The sequence below is a fragment of the Plasmodium gonderi genome (genome assembly GCF_002157705.1).
Source record: "Plasmodium gonderi DNA, contig: Chr12, whole genome shotgun sequence".
Classification (NCBI taxonomy): domain Eukaryota; phylum Apicomplexa; class Aconoidasida; order Haemosporida; family Plasmodiidae; genus Plasmodium; species Plasmodium gonderi.
Genome location: NW_021628937.1, coordinates 1,223,652 through 1,248,361, shown reverse-complemented (window position 1 = coordinate 1,248,361; position 24,710 = coordinate 1,223,652). Strand labels below are relative to the sequence as shown.

Sequence of the window (24,710 nt, the reverse complement as noted above, 5' to 3'; positions counted from 1 at the left end):
AATATAACTTTTGGTTATATACTCTCATTGCACGATAAAATTACACAAAACACATATCATATGTGTGCAAAAAAAAAGTAAAAAGGAGGTAAATTTAAAAGGGTAAAAAAAAAAAAAAAAAAAAAAAAGGGAGTAGCAGTAGCTTGAGAAGCAGCTGGAGAAGACTTGAATCAGGAGTAACTAATGATTTATGGCTTGAGTTAAGGTTAATGCTATAATAAACCACCTCAGGCACATACGAATAACAAAACATGGAGAAATACACACACATGCAAAAAGTACATTATCCCTGTTCTTGTTCATACTTTTTCAAAAATATAAAGTTTCGAATAAATGCCTAGTTTTCTATATTTATGTAAAATCAAGTAATACATATATCCTCAAAATGTGTCTTCAACGTACACCAATTATTATTTATGTGTTTTTATGCACTTGAACATATAAGAAAAAAACATATGAATATTATAGTTCTGATAAATCCATTTTTGATATTCTTCTCGATATTTTTTATTGATGTTACTTTTGATCTATGGCTTTGTTATTTTTTGCTCATTCTTTCCCCACAGCTAATATGAATAACAAGCTGAAATTTTTTATTTTAAAAAAAAAAAAAAAAAAAAAAAAAAAAAAAACATTTCCTCCTTCAATGATAAAAAATCCTTAAACATTTTCATTCAATAAATTATCGAAAGAAACTCCTTTGCTCAGACATCGAATGTAATGATATATGAAGTCACCCATGAGTAACAACTGAACAATTTGCATTATTACAACCCAAACTCCCACATATGATTTAATCTGTCAAACGAGTGATATGGGGGAAAATAAAAATAAGCAAAATATTGCACACAATACATGTACATATATATATATATATATATATGTATGCATATTCAGACAAAAATGTAAGAAAATTATGAACTGTGCAGGTAAATATACACATGTATATCCCCCCTCCCCAAAAAAAAAAAAAAAAAAAAAAACAAGCAACACACGATATACGATACATGATTCCAACTGGCATAAACAAATAAATATTGTATGTTCTCCTTACAATATTATCCGAAGAGTTCAACTCCCTATATGACACTATCCAAAAGAGAAAAGACAAAACCTGAAGAGTAAACAAGTGGAAAATATGATCATACGTATGTTTCGTAAAAAGGTACGCGCAGCACGAGAAAAAAAAAAAAAAAAAAAAAAAAAAAAACATCACTACAAGTAATCTATTGTTCCGTTTTTACCTTCGAAAACGCCTGTGACGCGAGGAAATGAGTGGTAAATGCTGCAACTTTGCCCTGAAGTGGGGGAGAATAAATTAGAAGATATAATCACCATAGTAAAATTTGAAGAAGAAAAAAATCATACACACATGAGCGGGGAAAAGAAGTGGAGAAAATTACACACGACGTAGAATGAACAGTATCGTTTTTTTTTTTTTTTTTTTTTTTTTTTTTTTTTCCTTTTCTTCTTTGTTTCTTATTCACTTACCTCCTTCTGAAACATGGACAGCTGTGGTAACACACACACTGATTCTAAGTATAACGCAAATGACCAGGCAACCTGAGAAATTTGAAAAGGGGTATTCGTTTTTTTTTTTTTTTTTTTTTTTTTTTTCATTTTAACTGAAAAAAGGTGAAAATAGATCATTATGTGTTAATCTTTTTTCTTTTTCCTTTTTTTTTTTTTTCATTTTCTTGTTGTGCAGTCCTTACATCAGCCGGGAGAAAGGAGTTCAACGAGGGGTGCACAAAGATGGAAATTACAAAGGCAGGGATAATTAAAAACAGGTTATTAAAAATATCGTTCGAGCTATCGTAGGTATTTTTGTATTTGTACCTGCACAAGTACACAATACAACAATTGATAAATAAAGAAATAGCTTCAACCAACTGATATAACCAATCACCACTTTTGTCATAAGGTAGGTATCCTTCGAATGGCACAATGGACAGTAGTCTGGCAGTGTTAAGAACAACATAACATTCCATCATTTTTAAAGATACACCTGCACATGATTTATTCATTTCTATTTTTAAAAATACCATTAGGAAGGAGAACATACTAATCACAGAAGACAGAGTCAGCAGAAAGGAAAAATCTCCATCAGAAAACAAATGATAAAATATAAATATTACTACAGCGAAAAAGCAGTATATTTTTATGGACGCGCTGTGATCTGACAAATATCTTTTCATTTTTTCCACATCGTTTACTTTTCTCATAAAATCATTAACTCCTTTCATTTTGTTTGTTTCAGGGGAAAGGGAGGTGGAGGCAAATTCGTACGTATATATGAATATATATATATATATATATATATATATAAGTATCTTTGTGTGTGCTCGCGGCCGTTTATGAGTATCACTTCGGCTTCCTGTATGGAACCTCACTTTCTACTTGTGCATATACCAACATTCACACATATACATGCACATTAGACTGTGTACACGTGTGCGTATTAGTATATATATTTCGTGCACAGTCTTTTCCCAATTGTGAAAATATATGAACTGTTTTTTTTTTTTTTTTTTTTTTTTTGGAAATGTGAAACTGGAATTTTTATACTTCCCTTATTCTCTGTCGTTCAAAAAATTTTGCTACGTGAAGGTTCAGTAATCTGTTGTGACGAAATATGTGTATATATATATGTATGCATATGTACAGGTATATGAAAATTGATATGATACATCCTTTTCCAAGTATTCCCTATGTGTATTTATTCTGGTTATTCCTTCTTCTCCGCCTCCCTGTGGTTATGAATTTGACAAGTTATTGTTTTTTTCCCCTTCCTCTTTAAATTTGGTATTTATATTCTCCTTATTTAAAATAGCAAAAAAAAAAAAAAAGAAAAAGGAAAAAAACCTTGAACTTTCTAAGGTATTATATGTTATATTTCGCTCCCCTCTCCCTTTCTTCTACACTTTTTATCGTTTCTGCAAAAAAAATGGATGAATTTTTTGTTAATAAATATCTGTTATTTTCTTTTTCACGTTCATTTCATTAGCTTTACCGATCTTCAAATTGTTTCTTCAAAGAGATTGCTTAGGTGTGCATGTGTGCATAGTGGAGTGAATTATGCGTAAAGTGCATATACATAATTATGTGCCAGCTTTTGCCTACTGCCTTTTGTCCCGTCCTTGACAATTTGTAAAACTGTTGTGTGAGTGTTGAGTGATGCAATTGTATTTTGCGTTCACCTTAACCTTCAATTTTGTGAAAATATGAAATTGTGATTGTGTAGTTTTCTGTCGCTTTGCGTTACCTTGTTGTATCGCTTTGCATTGCCTTGTATCGCTTTGCATTGCCTTGTATCGCTTTGCATTGCCTTGTATCGCTTTTCATTGCTTTATATTGCTTTTCATTGCTTTATATTGCTTTGCATTATTTTATATTTCTTTTTATAGCTTTATGTCACTTTCGTTTAGAAGTGTTTCTCTTACGTTTTATTTTAAAATTCTTTTTAATTTTTTTAATTTTTTTTTTTTTTTTTTTTTTTTTTTTTTTTTTTCTTTTTTTCCTCTTTTTTTTTTTTTTTTTTTTTTTTTTTTTAGATCAGGGAATAAAAAACATTTCCCCTGCTCTCCACTTTTTAGCTTAGCGAGAATGCGAATGCTTGTAAATATATACCCGATGCAATACATATGGATGATTTTTTTTATCACCTCGTGAAATCTTGGGATTAAAAAGTGTATGTCCGTGTGTATTATTGTACATATCTATTATGTACCTATGTATTATGTACGTATGTGTTATGTACCTATGTATTATGCACGTATGTGTTATGTACCTATGTATGTACATTGTTTTATTACCTGAAGTAAATTCATTTTTCCAGCTTTAGCGTTACCATAACATGGTCAAATTATAAAAAAGAAGAAAATTTTGAATTTATTCCCACCGCATAATGAAAATTGCTTAAAAGGGTGATTTCAAGTATAGCAAAGGGGAAAAATGTAAAAAAAAAGTGAAAAAAAGTGAAAAAAAAGAGTAAAAAATGAATTTAATATGGTTGAAAGGGTGAGGACTAAGAAACTGGTTGAGAATTCAAACTGAATTTTGGGTAACACTGTTGAGCCATGTATTTTTTGTTCCTTTACCTAGTTGACATTGCTTGTAAACACCTTTACAAAGATAAAATATAAAATGATACGCAAAGTAATTCACAAAGTGTATTTTTTGTGTAATAGGTAGAAGAAGACCGGGTGTTGCTGGTATAATCCTTATTACAAAAATTACAGAATGAAATAAAAATGTGTTGTACTCGTTTTAACATACCTTTTAGGATACCCATTATGTATATTACATATATTACAGATATATGTATATAGTTTAACTAATTTCTCGGATGGAATGAGAGGATATTTTAATTTTTATGTTTAATATTACACTGTGGAAAATTCTACCCTCCATAAGTCACTAATCTGGTGCAGCGTTTTTTTTTTTTTTTTTTTTTTTTTTCTTTTTACCTTTTTTAACAACAGGATGTACATGTTCTATCGGTTGTGAAACATATTATCATTCGTAATTATATATACCCACAGTTGGACACCTTTTTATTAACACGTTTAGATGATCATCCATTTTGAATAAATATTTTAAATTATCATTTATCATAAATCCGTTGTATTGTGGTGTACCATTTTTTTTTTTTTTTTTTTTCTCTTTTTCCCTCTCTCACTTGATAAGTAGTTCAAGCAGAAGAGATCACATTGCCTGTGTGTAAAAAAAAAAAAAAAAAAAAAAAAAAAAAGACCATTCACATCGTGTGTTGTTTACTAATACAGTTTTGTTTTTAAAAGAAATTTAGCAGATTGAGCATTTTTTTAAAATAAGACTTTCTAAATATAACAAATAGGAACACACCGATGTAATGATATATGATAAAACAGATAACAATTTCGTCCACCTTTCGTACTTCATTCGTCTTCCATTCGTCTTCCATTAGTCCTCCATTCGTCTTCCATTAGTCCTCCATTCGTCCACCTTTCGTACTTCATTCGTCTTCCATTCGTCTTCCATTAGTCCTCCATTCGTCCACCTTTCGTACTCCTTTCTTTCCCTTTTCTCACAAAATAGGGATTCCCCAAATGTGAATATGACCGGTGTGCATTTATAACTATATAAAAGAGTTTGATCATTTTTATTCAGAATTTGTATGTACATGATTGGGTGAAGAAGTGTGACTAGCCAAAACATGTCCAATTTTTTTTTTTTTTTTTTTTATCCCGTGCACAGCTAGCCAAATGTAGTAGCATATACAACACCAGTAGTATTTCCTAAAAAAAAGGGGAAACAATTCGAAAGATAAATAATAGGTAGTCCTACTTGTAAATATATTCTTATGGAAATTATAATTTCGTGAGCCATTAAATGTTTCCAATAGGTTTCTCTGAATGGCTTTCTGTCTGTTTGTCTGTCTGACAATGTGTTGGTGTACGTACGTATTTGGTGTGCATGTATTAGGGGTGAAAGGTCAACGAAAAAAGGAAGGAGAAATTTTATCCAAATTAGGTCTTCACCCAAATTGGAAACATCCCAAAATTATGATGGTGCGGACCTTACAATAACTAATGCATACACATTCTGACGTGCTAGGAGGGAGTAATCTTCTTTTCCACCCTTCCTCCGATTGCTTATATTCGATCAGTTGTTCTTGCTTGTCATGTAGCAATGGTAATCTGGGTAAGGCAAGAAGTTACAAGTTACAAAAAGTTTCATGGGAGGATAACTGTGAGTGTATTCCTTTTTCTTTTTGGCCTCTTTTAGCTCCACTCGCGAACTCTATCCAGATTGTTATTCACCAATGTGTCCATTTGTATAAATGAGGGAAAAAAGAAAAAAGGAAAAAAAAAAAAAAAAAAAATATGTACCATCAGTTTTACTACACAAGGGCATTACCCATCGTTATTATGTTCAGAAAAAGTTCTCCGCTTGAATGCTCATTTTGTATTGGAAAGAGAATGATAAAAAAGTCGATTGGTCAAGCCGTTCGAATTTATGTTTCACTTAAAGTACACACGAAATTGTTTCTTCATATCTTTTTTGCTTCATATCTTCTTTGCTTCATATCTTCTTTGCTTCATATCTTCTTTGCTTCATATCTTCTTTGCTTCATATCTTCTTTGCTTCTTTTCTTCTTTTCTTCATTTTTTTATTTCTTCATTTCTAAATATCTTCATATCTCCATTTCTTCGTTTTTATATTTTTCTTTTCGATTAAAACACATGCAATGGTCTATGGTTGGTAAAGGGTTTTAAAAAAAAAGAAAGCTGTGCATTGTTCGTTTTTTTTTTTTTTTTTTTTTTTTTTTTTAATCCATTTGCCATTCGTTGAAATTACCGCCCCTTTTATACCAGCGAACTTTGAAAGTTTTTTGTTTTATTTTGTGATTTTTACCTATTTAGTCACATTTACCCATTCTGCTGTGTTTATTTATTTATTTTATTTTATTTCACCTTTATGTGTACCTCAAAATTCTTTCGCATGTTATTTGTGCACATTGCGCAACTGTGAGTTCATCAATATGACAACATTAAGTATTCTAATTTTTGAAGAGGTACACTATTCATTAGCAAAATCATGTACATGAGGATAACCTGGACATCTCCAAGTGTATATAACAAATCTGTTGCAAATTAATACAAATTCTTGTGCATTGGTGTATTTTTCTTCTTTCCCGCCCAATCCTTCTACCCATTATTCACCCATCCGTTCTATAAAAAAAAAAAAAAAAAAAGGAAGGAAAACTTTGGAAATATAAAAACTTAAGAAAACTTCATTCGTATGTTCAGTTCGGATGGTACGATAGAAAATGAAGAATTTAATTGCGAACAAAGAAAAGATAATAAGAAAAAAATAAGAAGAGACACACACAGACACAGGCACACACCACAGGATAGCTTTCTCCATTTTGTCATTTGTTACACCTGCGTGTGGGATTCACTGGTAGGAGACAATGCCAAAACTGCACTCGTAAGATCTACAAAGTTCCAAAAAAGTCTAACAATATATTAATCAAAAGAGGAAAATATGGAAGAAACAGAAGAATATAAAGAGGAAAAACACGATCAGGAGAAAAAGGAGGTAGAGGATGATACTAGGACATGTCCAGAAAATAATAAAAACGGAAGAAATGAAAACAAAGAAAATATGAGTCACGTGTTTCAGATCGTGGAAAATTATATAGATAATGAAATAGTATATGTAAATGATACGAACAAGACGATTGTTATGTTAAGTAAGAAGGAGAACCAAATGGATGAGGAGGAGCACCGACGAGCTGTACCGGCAGAGGTAGACATGAATGTATCTGCAGAGGTAGACACGAATGTATCTGCAGAGGTAGACACGAATGTATCTGCAAAGGTAGATGCGAATGTATCTGCAAAGGTAGATGCGAATGCATCTGTAGAAGCAGAAAAATCTGAAGGGAAGGAAGCTGAGGCAGGTTCAGCAAGGGGAATCAACTTTGATAGTGATCCAAATGTGTTACAAAATAATGGAAAAAAAATATTCAAGAAAGATCAATATTGTAATTGTAACGCAGAGAATGTTAAAGAGAATAATGAAGAAACGGTTCATCCGATGAATAAAGAAAAAATAGAAAACAATATGATAGGAAAGCAGGTAGAGGAAAATGAAGATGAACACAATGAGATACACAGCAACGGTGACATTGACACTTGGTCTAACTTAAGTTATCTGTCCCTTGATGAGGAGGTCAGCATGTATAACGAGACAGGTGATGCGAACATGGAAATGTTTAAAGAGGAACAGACTATGATGATTAGAAAACAAATGAAAAGGAGGAGGAGGAGATTAAGGATGAAACTTGAGGAAGAGGAAGAACAAGAGAGAAACATGCAACGGGAGGTTCACGAAAGGGTAGATGAGACAAAAGGTGGTATCATCCAAGAGAAGGGATCACATCCACCTGTGGGTGAATCAGCTGAAGCTGTTTCGTCAACTAATTCAACAAGTGAGGTGGGAGAATCCAAAGAATTTTGTCTAAATGCAATCGACAAATCATTTATACAAATTCCTTTGAAGTGCATTTTAAACTCGTTTCGAAATATTCAGAAAGAGCTAGAAAAGAATTTTACGATAATAACATTATTTATCGAAAAGAAATTACTCAATTTAACAGATGAAATTTACCTGAACAAGCTGAATACAATTTTAGAAAAATTAGAAGCCTTACGAAATAAAGTTATGGAATCAAAAGTATTGTTAGATAAATATGTCAATCGGTTAGTTAGCAGATTGAAGTATGTTTATTTTGAGGGAGATATTCAACTGGAGAATTTGAAGCACGATTTTCGCTTTGAAACTTATGAAAACAGAATAAATTGGCTAATTGACGGTTTTTTGGCTAGATACGGATTTTTTGACACTGCTGAAATTTTTTCTAAAAGATACAAATTGGAAAATTACTCAGATGCAGATGTATATAAAGAATATCTAGAAATAATAAATGAATTGAAAAAACATAACATGAAGCCAGCACTAGAATGGTGTCAGAAATATAAATCCCAATTAAAAAAAATAGATTCAAATATAGAAGCAGAATTACATCTACAACACATTATTAACATAATATATGAAAACAAATTTTTTGAAGCTATTGAATATATTAAGAAAACAGTCCCTAATCCAGATGAACATATTTCAACAGATGTAAAATATCTCATTACATACATAGGTCTCTACGGTTCTAATGAAAGCCAACATACCATTGAGTCATTGAAGCGCTTTAATAAAAAGAGGTGGGTTAAAGTTATCAAATCATTTCAAAAGGTGTATTCAGAAATAACAGGAGTCTTGAATAAACCACTTTTAGAATTGTTGCTTAAAGCAGGTATTTCCGTTGTCAAAACGGACCAATGTGGAAAGAAAAAATCAACGAAATGTCCCACTTGTATCGATGAATTGAAACATACAATTAATCAAGTTCCTCATATACAAAAAACAAAAAGTTTTTTAATTTGTCCTTATACGAATGAAGTTATGGATGAGAAAAACCCTCCATTCACAACTCCTAGGGGACATGTCTTTTCAGGTAAAGCTATTTCTTTGTTTATGAAATCAGAAGGCATTTTCCAGTGTCCCATAACGGAGGAGAAGTATTGCATACAGGACTTGTCTCGGCTGTTCATCTGAGGGGGGTAGAGAGTGCATTGGTCCGTTTGGAGGAGAGTGCATTGGTCCGTTTGGAGGAGAGTGCATTGGTCCGTTTGGAGGAGAGTGCATTGGTCCGTTTGGAGGAGAGTGCATTGGTCCGTTTGGAGGAGAGTGCATTGGTCCGTTTGGAAGAGAGTGCATTGGTCCGTTTGGAAGAGAGTGCATTGGTCCGTTTGGAAGCGATTACAATTAGGAAGTGTAGTCACTTTTGGTAATAAAAAAAAAAAAAAAAAAAAAAAAAACTTACGAATAAGTAAACGATATGCGCCAAACGAACGTGCAGAGACATGGGGACGACAAAACAGTGCAGGTCATACTATCGAACTATTTATACCTTCAGAAGAAAGTTGCAGACACAAAGACATGCGTTATAGCAACATATGATGGTTATGTGGAATTAAATATTTACTTTTCTAAATTTTTTTATATCGACACAACGTTTATTCTATTCGTGTATGTCCCATATGGGAATATGCGATCGTAGAGAGGAGAGTATTTTTTTTTTTTTTTTTTTTTTTTTTTTTTTTTCTCGCTCCCTCTCGATCTAAACGGGAAATGAGACCACTACTGCCACGATACTTCTACAAGATTGCCATGAGACTGCCATGAGACTGCCATGAGACTGCCATGAGGCTGCCACGAAACTGCTACAGAGAGGGGGGACAAAATGGAGTACCTCACACAGATTTGTTTAAAGCCAAAGTTGAGCAGATTTACTTATGTGTCTGGTATTGGGCAATCTTAATAATCGTGACGCGAAAAATGTTCATGACCACATGAAAAGGGGAAAAAAAAAAAAAAAATAAAATAAAATAAAAATAAAATAAAAATAAATTGATACCCACGTAAAACATACAACGGTATTGTTAATGATTCCAAAGCAGCATAGAAATTGTAAGCATTAAATTTTTTAACATACAAAAAAAATGATCTTCCAGGAAGGGATTGGAGAAGGTATTAAGAAGGGGCTGGGAACAGTAGCAGACGTAGTTGCCGCGTAATTGCTGCGTAATTGCTGCGTAATTACAGCGTGGTTATCTGGGCATGTCTCTGCTCGTCTCCCCCCTTTTTTTTTTTTTTTTTTTTTTCACTTTGCTTTTTTTTTTCTGTCGGAGGGTCGGGCCGAATTCATATGACCTTCGTTATAACCCCAGAAGCAACGGTCCTACCACCTTCTCGCAAGGAGAATCGCAAGCCATTGGTTAAAGCTAAGGGATACATTAACTCAATTGTGCACTTTATACTATCTCCAGGATTGGCTACCTGGGTATGTTCATTCAAAATAACAGCACAATTAACATCAGCAGTTCTTATGTAAGCTTGAGGTCTATAATAGGAAGAAAATGGATTTTTTCTACCTCCTTCTTCATGCTTTAAAATATAAACATCACTTTCGAATTTTTTATACGTTTTTAAATTTGGCACTTTGGTTACAACCATACCTCTTGAAATGTCGTTTTTTTTTACATTTTTTAACATTACTCCAATTTGATCTCCTGCTTGTGCTGCATCTAAAGTTTTTCTGAACATCTCAATTCCTGTTATAACAGTTTTTATTGATTTCTCTTTAATACCCAAAATTTCCACGGGATCGTTTATTTTTAGAGTACCTTGTTCAACTCTTCCTGTGGCTACAGTACCCTTTCCAGAAATTTGCAAAACATCATCAATGCTCATCAAGAAGGGAAGATCAATTTTTCTCTTGGGTTCATCAATATAATTATCACATGCATCTAACAATTTTAAAATAGATGGGACACCATATTCAGATTTATCATCATTTAAAGCTTTCAGTGCTGATCCTTTGACAAATGGTATATTATCTCCATCGTACTTGTGAAATGAAAGTAATTCTCTTATTTCTAACTCCACTAAATCAACTAATTCTTTATCATCACACATATCTATTTTGTTTAAATAGACAATCATCTTTTCGATACCTATTTGTCTGGACAATAAAACGTGTTCTTTTGTCTGTGGCATTAAACCATCATAAGCAGATACAACTAGTATCGATCCATCCATTTGTGATGTACCTGTTATCATATTCTTTATATAATCTAAATGACCAGGACAATCTATATGACTATAATGTCTTTTTTCTGTTTCATATTCTACATGAGTTGCATTGATTGTTATTCCTCTCTTCTGTTCTTCTGGTGTCTTATCTATTTCTTCATATGATTTGAAAGTACCTCTATTTAAATCTGCACACACTTTTGTAATAGCAGCTGTTAATGTTGTCTTACCGTGATCAACATGTCCAATTGTTCCTATGTTCATATGTGGTTTCTTCCTTTCAAAAACACCAATAGCAAAACTTCTGCTACTCAAAGCGAATAAACCTTTTCTTTTTTTTTTCTCTCCTTGGTTAGTAATGGAGTGTAATTCACGCGTATCACACCGTCCATGATGATAGTTCCACTTTAATCTACTTTCAATACTTGTCTTTCCATTTATATTCTTCGTGCTAGGAGAAAAGAAAAACTTCCTTAGATACATGCATGTAATCTTTTTTCCCTCACTGGGGAATGTATACAGCATGTTGTTTTTTGCTTTCATCATTCTTCTCTCGGAATGACTATTGGGCTGAACACAGTAGGTATGGGAAGATAAGCGTTGGAACTGTTCCCTAAATACCTCTGCTTGATAATCGCAGGCCACTTGGAGTACTTCTTACGCATTCATGTGGATATGTATAGCAGGTATGTATTGACATATCTACATATCCATATGTATGCTATGAGAATCACTGTAGCTCCTTATACGCTCCTATGGTGATCTATTCATGCAGGAATCGAGATATAGATTTTTCTTCTTATGCTTTTCTCAGTTGTTACATAGAGAAAGTTGATATGGTCTTCTTCCGTTTTTGCTCCTGCACGTTACCCTCTTTTTTGTCATCACGCTTTTCTAAGCTAGGGTACCAAGGAGTTGCAAAAACTTAGAATTCAAAACGTTTGACCTACAAGCTTCACAATCTGAGCCCCAAGGGGTAGGTACATATATGCATATATACATACATATATACATACATATATACATATATAAAAGGTGGCATAAAAAAAATGTTGTTAAAACTTTATAGGAGAATTACAGCCATTGTGACTGTTGGCAGCTTGCATTGCATTCGAGTTACGTAATTTTCACTTCACATCTAATTTTACCCATCGTGCTAATCCCACGATTTTTTTTTTTTTTTTTTTTTTTTTTTAACCTGCTTTTACAGTATTAGAAGAACTCTGGAGAGGTATAAAGAAGAATGCATACCGTGTTATGAATATATATACCTACATCAACATATGTACATATGTACATATATATATATATATGATATATGCACATGTGCAGATATGTAAGTGAATGTATGAAAAAAGATTCACGTGAGCATTCTCGTTTCGCGCAATTCCTCCCTATATTTGCGGCACGTTGCAAAAAAAAAAAAAAAAAAAAAAAAAAAAAAAAAAAAAAAAAAAAAAAAAAAAAAAAAAAAAAAAAAAAAAAAAAAAAAAAAAAAAAAAAAAAAAAAAAAAAAAAAAAAAAAAAAAAAAAAAAAAAAAAAAAAAAAAAAAATGTTACCTAAGTTTTACATATGCAATAGGTTCCCAATTGTACAAAATAGAAAAAAAAAAAAAAAAAAAAAAAGGATTTTCTTTGTGAAATAAAAAGGGAAAGTAAAATTATATCAATCTTCACACATGTGAAAAACATATACATACACACATATTCACGAATGTATATCCCTTGTGTTCAATTTTTTCTACACACATTTTAAAAAATCTGAAATCCACTTTTTCATATACTCTGCACATTTTTTTTAGCCCTATGTGGATTGTGACTCTAGAGGGGAGCACCCGTGATCCAACGCATGTTTACTTTTTCACATGTGTGTTCTTTCATGGGACTTGAGTGGGTAGAGTTAGATCTAGAATGTCATTACCACAAGTCGAGTTTCCGCAAACCGAGTTACCACAAATCTAATTTTTGCGAATCTCATTACCTCAAATCCCTTTGACACTCTCATAATATACATATTAACATTTTCTCTGACATGTACATGCTGTCAATCGGGAGTGCCAATAAGATACCAAAATTATATCACTGCTCATAGCATGAATGAACGAAAAGCAGTTAACTACACAAAGTGCCGAAGAGAATCGAGGCACTGGAAATTAGCTGCAACTGTACTCGTCTGTCTCATTGTAAGAATTACAGCATTTTTTATTCTATATGTACTAGAGGGAAGCGAATATGAATACATTAACATGTTAATAAGAATTAAAGGAGATGCGAGGCCTTATGAAAATTTGCATAAAATAAATGAACGTTTTTCGCACATAGAGACACATTATGACTTAAATGCGCAAGGGAAAAGGGACACAAAAATAATGGCAGAATATTTTCAGAAAAATAAACGAAATAGAACCTTGAAGCAGTTTATATTAAGAAATGATGCGATGCATTATTCCTTTAACTCAGATATATACAACTTAAAGTACATCTATGAAAGTTACATATTGAGTAAGATGTATGCAGATGTATATCCTTCTCTCACGGTACGCATCAATCCGATTTTTCTTAACATCTTGCATTTCCTTCTGCTTAAGGAAATTGCAATAAAACAGAATGGTTGTGTTGGAGGTGATGATAAGGGAGGTAGAAACCATAGCTCTGATGGAAATCATAGCTGGAGGGGTAGATGGTGTGAGATAATAGATTCACTGGTGAACAACCCAGAACTTAGATACTTCCTTCTCATCTGTGTAGTAGATATTCTAACTGGAATATTTTTATTCCTAATTGTACAGTGTTTGGAAACATGGAAAATATATTTTCATTATGTAAATCATCAAGATAACCAGAAAAAGGAATGGAAATTGATCGATCCCATTTTGTTAATAAATATCTACCTTAATAATCCACTCTCCATATTATCAAATAGCTTTTTAACATTTGACAATTTCAAATTTTTAATAATAACAATGTCTTTTTATTTGACCCTTAAAAGAAATACTATAAAATTTCAATTTCCACTTGTATCTCTTCTCAATCTTATTACAATACTTTTTCTGAATGCATTACTTTTATATGTAACATCATTTCATTTTATCCTAATTCTTATCGGCATAAATAATTTTATCATTTTTTTTCACCAAAATTTAATGAATAAGCATAAAATTAAGGACACAGTTAACTTTTCTCAAATGTTTTATATCTTGTTGCAAAATCTTATTCTGTTACTTTCCACAATTGCAATGTATGTTCTTCTTATACTTGCCTCTGTTCATCTAAATTCTGGCTCATTGGTAAGTCTATAGCTATCTATTCCATGTGTCTCAATCCGAATAATCTGACACGCACAAAACAACGTTGCGTGTTCAAATATCCAAATTAATCATTGAGCATGAGATATATCCAATGTAAATACACACTCAAATACACACGCACATAAACAGAGATATGCTTCTCGCTGTCTGGTATGCAGTAGTTTTCTCTTCATGGCCATTTGAAGATTTTTCTTCCGTATCCTTCTCCATGTCACCTCTTGCAGTCTTTTCTGAACAACACCATAATTAATGAGTATAAGATCCTTTTTCTATTACCAAATCTGGGAAATTATTGGTACCTTTTTTCTACGGTAATGTCCATACACATGAATATATACGTGTGCATATACGTATATATATTTTTTTTTTACTTTGGAGAGATAACTTATGAACGAGAATGCAATAATGGAATCATATTTGGAATCTCGTAAATGTTCATCATTGTGTCAAATTGGCTAACATGCAGAATTATTCCTTTGCATTTTTTTTTTTTTTTTTTTTTTTTTTTTTTTCTCTTTTCAGATGTTCCAGGACTATTACCATTCCTTCTTGTTCTTATTCCATGTACGAACAAAAAATCATTTTGTATTATGTCCGAATGGAAAATTTTGAAAAGACAAGAAAAAAAAAAAAAAAAACTCTAGTTCATTACAAAGCGGATGTGAAATGAGGCATACAAAATGGAATGCTTGTAGAACCTTAACCTGAATGCACAATATCTTAGCATTCGTTTTATGCTGTTTGTTTTATTTTTTTTGGAACGTTTATCATTCCTCATTTATCTTTTTTTTTTTTCCCCTCCAACAATACAGTTTCATTTGTTCCTTTACCCGGTTCCTCTCCTTTTTCGATTGGTGAAGACACCATTGATTTATTTAAAAATTATGATTGCGGTGAGTACCCAGATGTTCTTACTTCATCTGTCTCATCCCAGTGCCTCGATTGTACATTCCCATATATGAGAATTGCACACACTCGATCGCATTCACATGGATCCACTCACATCTTCACCCCTTTCAGATTGCTTTGGTATTCCATCCTAACATAACAGTCGGCGATATCGTATTTTCCTTGGTACACTTTTTCTAGCATGCCACCACATACACGTGCACATTTGTATACGTTTGTTATGTGGAGGATATATTTCTATCTTACCCAAATTACGAACCCTATTATATAACACACGCATTTTTTTTTCCCCCTTTTTTTTTTTTTTCTTAATTTTTTCATTAACTCTTCCTCTTTAGCTGCTGTTCATAATTGATTACGAGAGGACAATTTATGCCATCCCCTTCGCTAAACTGGTAAACTTTTAGCATACGAGAAAATTTTCTCATCATTTTTTGTGTCTATCTTTTTATGGTTTGTACTTGTGCATGTGTTTACGTACAAGAACGGGCACGCTGATAGGCAGACTAACAGGTGAAGGAATTTTCCTCCTGTCTTAGTGACTATAATTTTGCAAAATGATCTGACCCGTTCAGCACAAATTCACAAGCTGTTCATACATTTTCGTCGTCACATTTTGCACACACTTTTCAGATAATTATACTACTTGCAAACCTTGGCCTCTTTTTTGTTACAACGAATTTGTGGCTCCGCAAAAATACAGGAAATGCCAACTATGCGTTTTTTAACCAATTGGCTGTTTTCAACATAACAAGTAAAATTCTGCATGTAAACAGTTGTGTGCAGATTTTTATGCGTTAACTTGAAAAATAATGTGTGCATGCTTGAAATTGCAAACAAATTTTAAATTATACATTTGCCTGGTCATATTTTTTTTTTTTTTTTTTCTTTTTACTTTTTAAACAGCTTTTATAATAACAAGTAGCATAAAATTTTATATTCGTGTCCAAACACCGGTGAAACAACTAGAAGAAGGAAAATGCATAGTCGTATCGAGGCATAAAGTAAAGTTTAGCATTTTACGAACTTTGAAGGAAACTTTTTCGTAATTTATTACGAACAGGAATTTCCATAACAAGTATGCAAATTTTTGCTTTGGGGTTGGGGTACGCTAATTAGGGGAGAAAAACAAACACACCACCACATGTCACATGGCACAACCGTCAAATCATGAATGAAAAGGTTGTTCAGTCAGATGCAAGTGGAATTAAGAGGGATTTTTTTTTTTTTTTTTTTTTTATCACTGCTTATTATAGCTACATAAAAAACAAAAAAAAAAAAAAAAAAAAAAAAAAAAAAAAAAAAAGCGGAAAACATCCATACGGAGATAAAATTTTTGTTATACAAATGAATTGACACAAATCTGTATATTATATTATATTATTTTTTTTTTGTTTGTGCTCCACGTTTTATTAGCCTTAAAGTTTATTTTCCCCTATTCATTGGAGACATACACGAGGTAGATGATTGATACGTAGCTGACCTTGTGATGGCCAATTTATTCGTCACTAGGAAATTGCTTTGTGTTTTTCTTCTTTGCTCTTTTCCGTGGTTCATATTCTCCCTGTTTTTTTTTTTTTTTTTTTTTTACTTTTCTCCCCTGCTTAATTATTCCTCCCCCCCGCAGCATTTTTTTGTTTGCACTTTTTTTTTATTTTTTATTATTTCCATGTGTACACAAACAAAACAGAGGATACAATATTTGTTTTCTTGTTCGCAACATTCGTGCTTTAGAGAATAGGGATAAGGTGCTCATATGCACATACGCACATACGCACATATATAGTAACAAACTATTCGAAAATGTTACATGACTCCGATGAAGTAATTAACGCTCCAACCAACTCTCCTTAGCCCGCTTTCTTGTGATGAAACCGCCCGCTGATTTTTGGTTCCCCATTTTGTGGAGCTTATGAAAAAAGGTTAATCATCAAGGCATAGGAGAATTTTTAAAATTTACCAAATTCAGATAATTTCCATAAGCATATATCATAAGGGGTGTGTAGAGTTAAGTGCAACATTTGAGGAAGTAAAATATGCACAAAAAAAGAGATTCGAAGTCATTACACCCCTTTAAAAGCTTCTGCAAATGTTTGTTTATCAGTTTGGCGCTGTTTTTTACAAAGTTCCATGAAATTCAAAGTTCCAAATTTATGTTAATATATATATGTATATATGTAAGAACTTTGGTATGCATATATAATCATGTATAACAAAAAACACTACACCGAGTAATCGTGGGTATGTCGTTGAAAATTTTAAAAATAGTACAATGCCTACTTTGTATGTTTACTCATATGCACACATACATTTATACAACATATATACATATGTGTTTTTTTTTTTTTTTTTTTTTTTTTTTTAAACCTTTAAAATACGAAAATGAAAAAAAAGCTACCTGTTATAAAAAAAAAAAATTTTATAAATGAAACTGATGAAAGGTTTATTAACAGGGTTTAAGAAATATTAAAGTTTAATTTTTTTTTTTTTTTTTTATTTTATTTTACATGTTTTTTTTTTAATTTCAATTTTGAATGCAATATAAATAATATTTTCACGTGAATAAAATGTAAAATAAATATTTAAACAATTTAAAAACAGCAACGATTTAACAGAGTAACCCATTCTCATCTGTAGTAACCATTTTAACGGGGATATTCTTTTCCCTTTTTATTTTCATATTTGTTGTACTTTCATATAATTCTTATATTTGTTATACCTTCCTACTTCTTATAAATTCTTATAATTCTTATATTTGCTATACTTTCTTATAGATATTTTATTTTTTCCCATTATATAAACATTTTATTCCAAGAGATATTATTTCCTCTTTTTTCTTTTTATTTTTACCTTTCTATCCCCACTGCTTTTGTTTTGTTAAAATTTTCATATTTTTAATTCGTTTTTTTCTTTCATCATTTTATTTGAATTTTTCACCATTTTTTTTTTTTTTTTTCTTGTAGAAAAAAATACTTAATAACAAAAGAGAAAACAAAACAAAACAAAAACCCCTTCTGAGAAGGAATCAGTTTTATCTCTGTTTTATGCATATCGCATCAGTTTATGCACGTTTTTACTTATCCATTTGCTTTGTATTTGCCTACGTCTCTGTAGTACATAATTTACATTTATGCAATAGCATACATGCAAAACATATATATATATATATATATATATATATATATACACGAGGAACAACCAAACGAAATTAAACCCAAACCGTATGGTTAAGAATCAAGTTTTTCACGTAGAGAAAAAGAGTATTTATTAATTTTCTTCCCATTCCCATTTCAACATCGAATAAATATAAAAAGAAGGAAAAAATATATATATATTAAAAAGAGGAATATTTTTCCAAATTTTTTTCATAATTATTTAAAATTTATTTGTAAGTACCTTTTAGGGTTACACTTGTTTTTTCTCCCACAACAGGAGGAAAACGAAAAACAAACAAAAAGTGAAAAGCAAAAAGTGAAAAGCAAAAAGTGAAAAGCAAAAAGCGAAAAGAAAAACGCAAAAAACGCGTACTTTCTTCAAATCCAACTCCAAAGCTACCTCCTTTTCTAATACATATACATGTAAACTCATTTCTGACGAACACTTCAATTGCACGGCACGCAAGAAAGTATTCTCACCCTACTTTATTACTTTATATATTTACTTATTTATTTACTTATTTATTCACTTATTTATTATTATTTTATTTTTTTTTTTTGTCACATCATCACATCAACAAAGATCAACTCAAATACGAATTTTTTAAAAAAATGGCCTTGGGATTATTTAAAAAAAACAAAGGAAACGACAACCTAGCTGAGGAAAAGAATGTTGCAGGTTCGTGTGCCACGTCTCACGCGTATACATTTGCATTGTAGTGGTGCATGTACGTACATATATATATATATATATATATATATATATATATATATGTGTATGTGTATGCATATATCTATTTTGCTTTTTTTTTTTTTTTTTTTTTTTTTTATGATGAAAATAAAAATGACTGATCAAGTTTGATGATTTTCGCTATTTCACCAAGATCTCTGAAAAAAAAAAAAAATAAAATAAAAAAATGTGCCCATATAGTATGTGAATGCGCAGCATATATTAACAATTTTCTCCTCCTTCCACCCCTTTCATCCCGTGTGTGCTATATATATATTCCCTTCATTGTTGCAATGATATATACACATGTACATGCGTTATCTTACAAACTTCCCTGGCGCGATTTTACATCCCAATGTGAAACACTTTCAAACAGTTTATACATATCGTCTTTCTTTATCCCCACCCCACCATTACAGAAGAGGACAATAAAATTGAAAATAAAGTAACGGAATCCACTGCTGCAGATTCGGAAGCAAAATTTGCAGTTTCAAATAAGAAGAAAAACACCAAGAAGGGAAAAACCACAAAGAAAGACGCTTCTTCGGCTTCATCCTCCACCACATCTGATTCTTCAGATAATAGCGATGGCGAGGCGAATAAGGAAGCTGTGGACGCAGATGCAGGACAAGTGTTGAATGGAGAAACAAATAACAATGTATCTAAGTCTAGTTCTGATTCATCTGATACCTCCGATTCTTCAGATGAAGAAACCAAAGAAGTTGTGCAACCGGTGAAATTGGCAAAATCGTCCAAGCCAGAAAAGGAAGAAAAGGCCAAGAAAAACGAACAATCGAAACAACACGAAGATTCGGATTCAGATTCCGATTCTGATTCAGACACTGATTTCGATTCGGATTCAGACTCAGACGAGAATGAAATAGAACAGCAGAAACAGAACCCAAAGCAGAAGCAAAACAACAAAAAAACTGCGTCGAACATGAATAGTGAAGACCAGTCAAATGCACTAGCAGGTGGAAAAAATAAAAGAAAAAACGAAATTGTTGCAGAAACAAATAAGGGAAAAAACAAAAAACAGAAATTTAATAAAAATGATAAAAACGGAAAGAACAAGAATAATGCTGAAAATCAAGAAAATGGAGAAAAATCGTCTACTACCGTTATTCCCACGGAGTTCATAATTACCATTATCAACATTAGCAGAGAAACCAAAGAATCAGAATTGAGAAATTTTTTAAAAGAATTACTGAATGAAGATTATGTAGAAGACAAAATTTATGTATATTTGAATAAGCATAACAACAGTGCATATGTATATTGTTCTGAAAAGAAGATCAATGACACATTGGTTAAGAAACATAATGAAAAATTCAATGGAGTACCAGTAAAAATTCATGAAAATCCAAATGCATTAAGCTCAATCATGGTTACTCATATGAGCAAGAATACCACAGAAGAAGAGGCAAAGCAGGTTTTTGAAAAATATGGAAACATTAATAAGTTATGGTTTAATCCTAATAAAACCAAACTACAAATCACATTTGACAATATGGAAAGTTGTGTTAAAGCATTGGAACAAGATGGATGTTTATTAGGGGAAAGTTATGTGCATGTTGGTCTGATACTGAATGGAAATAACAGCTTCAATTTTTCAGAAAACAATTTTGCATACAAGAGTAACAGGAACAATTATTACAATAACAATAAAAATAACAACAGTCAAGATTTCGAAGGAGGAAATGCTGGAGGAGGAAGGTCAAATGGTAATGCTGGTCAAGGTGGTTTCTTTGGAAAGAAGTTTGGACATATGAACAAATTCAACAGAAACGGAAGCAACTTTGACAGGAACAATGGAAACAATTTCAACAGAAATGGAAGTAACTTCAACAGGAACAACAACAATGGTGGAAACTTCAACAGAAACGGAAGCAATTTCAACAGGAACAACAATGGAGGTAACAATAACGACGATATGAATGGAGGAGGAATAACTTTCACCAATGGAAACAGCTTCAACCGAGGAAACAATTTCAACAAGGGAGGAGGAAATTTCAACAAGAATGGCAACTTCAATAAGAACGGCAACTTCAACAAGGGAGGAAATTTCAACAAGAATGGCAATTTCAACAAGAACGGCAACTTCAACAAGAACAGCAACTTTAACAAGAATAGTAACAATAACAATGAAGATGGAAACAACAACGATAACAATAACAACAGCAACAAAAACGAGGCGAACAAGAAGAAATTCAACAAGAAGAACAAAAAAAATCAACAGAAGGAGGTCAGCACGAATGCCGACAACTAGGTGCAGCGGCAAAAAATAGAATAATAATAATAATAAAAAAAACGTGCACTCTCAACAGGCAATATATATATATATATATATATATATATATGCGTATATATACCAAATCGAACTTGATTGCTAAGAAAGCCGGTTCAGGGGAGAAGTCACATGCCAAATGTACGGATGCTACCTGAGAGGGTAGCACGCAAACACACTTACACAGATGTATATGTGCATGCGCACGTATTAGAACAAAACATACATAAACAGTAAAATATCCTTTTTTGCTTGTGCAAAAAAAGGTTTATGTTCATTTGTCGAACCCATATTTTTCTTACACATTTACACAAAAGGAGTAGATAAAAAAAAAAAAAAAATGGATAAAAGAGAATAAAAAAAATAAAAAAAATAGAAAAAAAAAAAAAATAAACTTTTCTTTTTTTTTTTTTTTGTTCCAGTCGATAGACAAGCCAATTTGTCCACGTATATACACAAGAAGAAAAAAACTTTTCTCTACTACTCACAAAAAATAATGTGGCACATATCGAATATTCGGCACATTATTCCATTATTCTCAGTATATGAAAATTTCATCGAATTCTGCCCTAAAAGTTCTGAAGCCGGATGCATGTTTTATCACACGTTAGTCTCCATATATATGTGCACGTGTGTATGTGTTTGTCTGCGTATGTGTCTATATACATAATACATATGGATCATTGTACACAGTTATGCACAGCCATATTGCACAGTCCATATATAGTCATTATGTATAGAGAGGACAACAAATCCTGTTTCACATTTCAGTTTTTTTCTCATCCTTTTTTTTTTTTTTTTTTTTATACCTCCTTCTTTCCACCACAAAACAACCTTTTTATATTTGTTATACTCTCAAAAGAAATTAAGTTCTAACTGTGAGACGTTTAAATCCGTACAGACAGGAATTTCAATTAAACAAATTTTCTAAAAAAAAAAAAAAAAAAAAAAAAACTCTCTTCTGTTAACATGGAAAAGTTTTTTTTTTTTCTGTTCCCTGTAGATGATGCACCAACCCCATTAAGGCAGACCATGTAGGGCGTTGGCGATGTTCATAAATCAGCATATTTTTTAAAAGGAACAGTAATTCTGGTTTTGTAATAAAAGACTGTATACTATCCAATTTAAATTGAAAAGCATACTGATCATCAATGTGATTCAAAATGTCTTCTTTCATTGTTAATATGTAATAAAAGCATAAACCTAAGCAAAAAATGTCATTCTTAATTAGGTATTTATCAATATGTTTGTTTGTTTTTTTCCTCTTTTTTATTAGTGCAATTTTTTTGTTCAAATAAAGTAAAAGTTCAGGAGAAATATATTTCGGCATCCTTCTTCTCTTATCAATAACATAGAAGTAATAATTTATCAATTTCGTTTTGGGGACAAAGTTTCCAATAAGTATATTAAAACCATTGTTGCTTATGAACAGATTGGTTGGTTTAATGTTTCCATGAGCGATATTTTTCTCTTCCAAATAACACATGAGTTTTATAAGGTTGCACAAATTTTTTAAAACAAGTTGGCTATCAAATTTGTATTTCACATAAGGATGTACATTTTCGATGAACTTTTTTATATTGCCGTTCAGAAGAAATGGTGTCAAAAATGCTGCAACATAGTTTTGCTTCTCGAACTCTTTTTTTTGCAGCATGATAATGCCGCTGTAAGGAAGAACACCCAGCTGTTCGTATGTCATCTCATTGCTCAATGAGAAACTGTCTTGATTTCGAGCTGCCTGATCAGTCAGACCATTCGGTACAACATGACCACTTGTCAAAACATTACCGTGACAACTTGAATCATATCGTTCACTTGTCCCATTGAATCCCTCCCATGCCTCAATATCATGGCCCGCACTTCCACAACATTCCTTGTACTCATATAACACTTGTTGTAGGTTTTTTCCCTCATTAATAAGTATATTTATCTTTAATTCCTGCGTATTTGCCTCAGAAAAAATAAATTCCCTGTTTCCTATAAGAGTTTCATCACAGTCTATAATCTTGGCGTTATACAAATAGGTTTTGAATTCTCTATTCGTTGGCTCATTGCGCTTTTTTTTTCCCTGCTCTCCCTTAACTCTACCTGTAGTATTATAGTAATTCGAATATTTTTTTTTTAATATCTCTATTAAATTATCTCCCTCAATATTTACAAACGGGGAATCCAAACGAATTACATGGTAGTAGGGTGTTATATTATTTACAATGTCGTATTTCTCATCAATGGTTTTTATCTGGAAAAGTCGATCTTTAAAATATTGCTTCTTATCATTTAATCTTAGCAATATTTGATTAGCATTGTTAATTTCCTCTGAATTATTTTTATCTAGATCGAATTCTAAATCCTCTGAATTATAGTGATCATTTTGTTCCTCTAAATTCTCACAAATACGTTTTGTCGTATTCATCAATTTATTCAATTGACTTATCCCTTTTTTAAAAATATTGTGAGCTACATTTCCGTTGTACTTTACCACATAACTGTGCCCGAATTTGTTTTCTTTCCCTTCATTTTCCACGGCATACAGAAATTCATTTGGCCATATTATTTTACTTTTCAATTCTCCCCATTTGCTCATGTTGTGAAGTTTATTAGATGTTCACACGCTATCCCTATCGTCCCACAGGGTGGATGCGTCTGGACAAGAAGCCTGTTGAGCCTTTTGGTTTTTTTTTTTTTTTTTTTTTTTTTTTTTCTCTCAGAGTAGCTAGAAAATTTGGCTAGTTCTTGAAAATCGTTAAAACGTGTATTAACAAGTCAGACAAAAAGTGCATACGGGGATATAATACACGCTGCTGTGCACACACACAAACATGTGTATATTTGCTTATGTGCACATATAAGCATGAACGTAGACCTTTTTGAATAATTTACATTTGGCATGACAAGGCCAAGTATCTACAAATTGCAAAAGGACAATTTTTCAACTCTTTGAAGGGGTTAAAGAGAATCAAACAGTGCATAATTTTCATCAATAAAAAGGATTAGAAAAAAAAAAAAAAAAAAAAAAAAAAAACGGAGAAACGGATGGAAGAGCGGACGGATGGGCAAACGGCAAATCAAACCAAATTAATCACATAAGTGGGGGAAAGGAGAAAAAAAACATCTAGAAG

General features: G+C 31.9%; 6 protein-coding genes across 6 annotated transcripts; 3 read left to right on the top strand and 3 right to left on the bottom strand.

The window, feature by feature from the left end:
• Positions 1–660: 660 nt before the first annotated feature.
• Positions 661–2,246, bottom strand: PGO_122580 (ER lumen protein retaining receptor 1; the record flags this gene model as incomplete). Its single annotated transcript, XM_028689049.1, has 5 exons — positions 661–798; positions 1,055–1,114; positions 1,245–1,298; positions 1,492–1,563; positions 1,716–2,246. The coding sequence occupies 5 exons, from the start codon at positions 2,244–2,246 to the stop codon at positions 661–663; spliced, it is 855 nt and encodes a 284-aa protein (XP_028544850.1).
• A 4,786-nt stretch (positions 2,247–7,032) lies between these two features.
• On the top strand, positions 7,033–9,162 carry PGO_122570 (hypothetical protein, conserved; the record flags this gene model as incomplete). The annotated part of the gene is made up of 1 exon (XM_028689048.1): positions 7,033–9,162. The coding sequence occupies one exon, from the start codon at positions 7,033–7,035 to the stop codon at positions 9,160–9,162; it is 2,130 nt and encodes a 709-aa protein (XP_028544849.1).
• Positions 9,163–10,311: 1,149 nt separating this feature from the next.
• PGO_122560 (elongation factor Tu, mitochondrial precursor) lies at positions 10,312–11,685 on the bottom strand (the record flags this gene model as incomplete). The annotated part of the gene is made up of 1 exon (XM_028689047.1): positions 10,312–11,685. One exon carries the CDS (start codon positions 11,683–11,685, stop codon positions 10,312–10,314), a length of 1,374 nt encoding a protein of 457 aa, XP_028544848.1.
• Positions 11,686–13,295: 1,610 nt separating this feature from the next.
• Positions 13,296–16,468, top strand: PGO_122550 (hypothetical protein, conserved; the record flags this gene model as incomplete). The annotated part of the gene is made up of 8 exons (XM_028689046.1): positions 13,296–14,489; positions 14,735–14,821; positions 15,033–15,074; positions 15,323–15,403; positions 15,531–15,584; positions 15,758–15,814; positions 16,053–16,173; positions 16,326–16,468. 8 exons carry the CDS (start codon positions 13,296–13,298, stop codon positions 16,466–16,468), a joined length of 1,779 nt encoding a protein of 592 aa, XP_028544847.1.
• A 2,718-nt stretch (positions 16,469–19,186) lies between these two features.
• Positions 19,187–21,573, top strand: PGO_122540 (hypothetical protein, conserved; the record flags this gene model as incomplete). The annotated part of the gene is made up of 2 exons (XM_028689045.1): positions 19,187–19,253; positions 19,724–21,573. 2 exons carry the CDS (start codon positions 19,187–19,189, stop codon positions 21,571–21,573), a joined length of 1,917 nt encoding a protein of 638 aa, XP_028544846.1.
• A 982-nt stretch (positions 21,574–22,555) lies between these two features.
• Positions 22,556–24,175, bottom strand: PGO_122530 (hypothetical protein, conserved; the record flags this gene model as incomplete). Its single annotated transcript, XM_028689044.1, has 1 exon — positions 22,556–24,175. One exon carries the CDS (start codon positions 24,173–24,175, stop codon positions 22,556–22,558), a length of 1,620 nt encoding a protein of 539 aa, XP_028544845.1.
• Between the last annotated feature and the right edge of the window lie 535 nt (positions 24,176–24,710).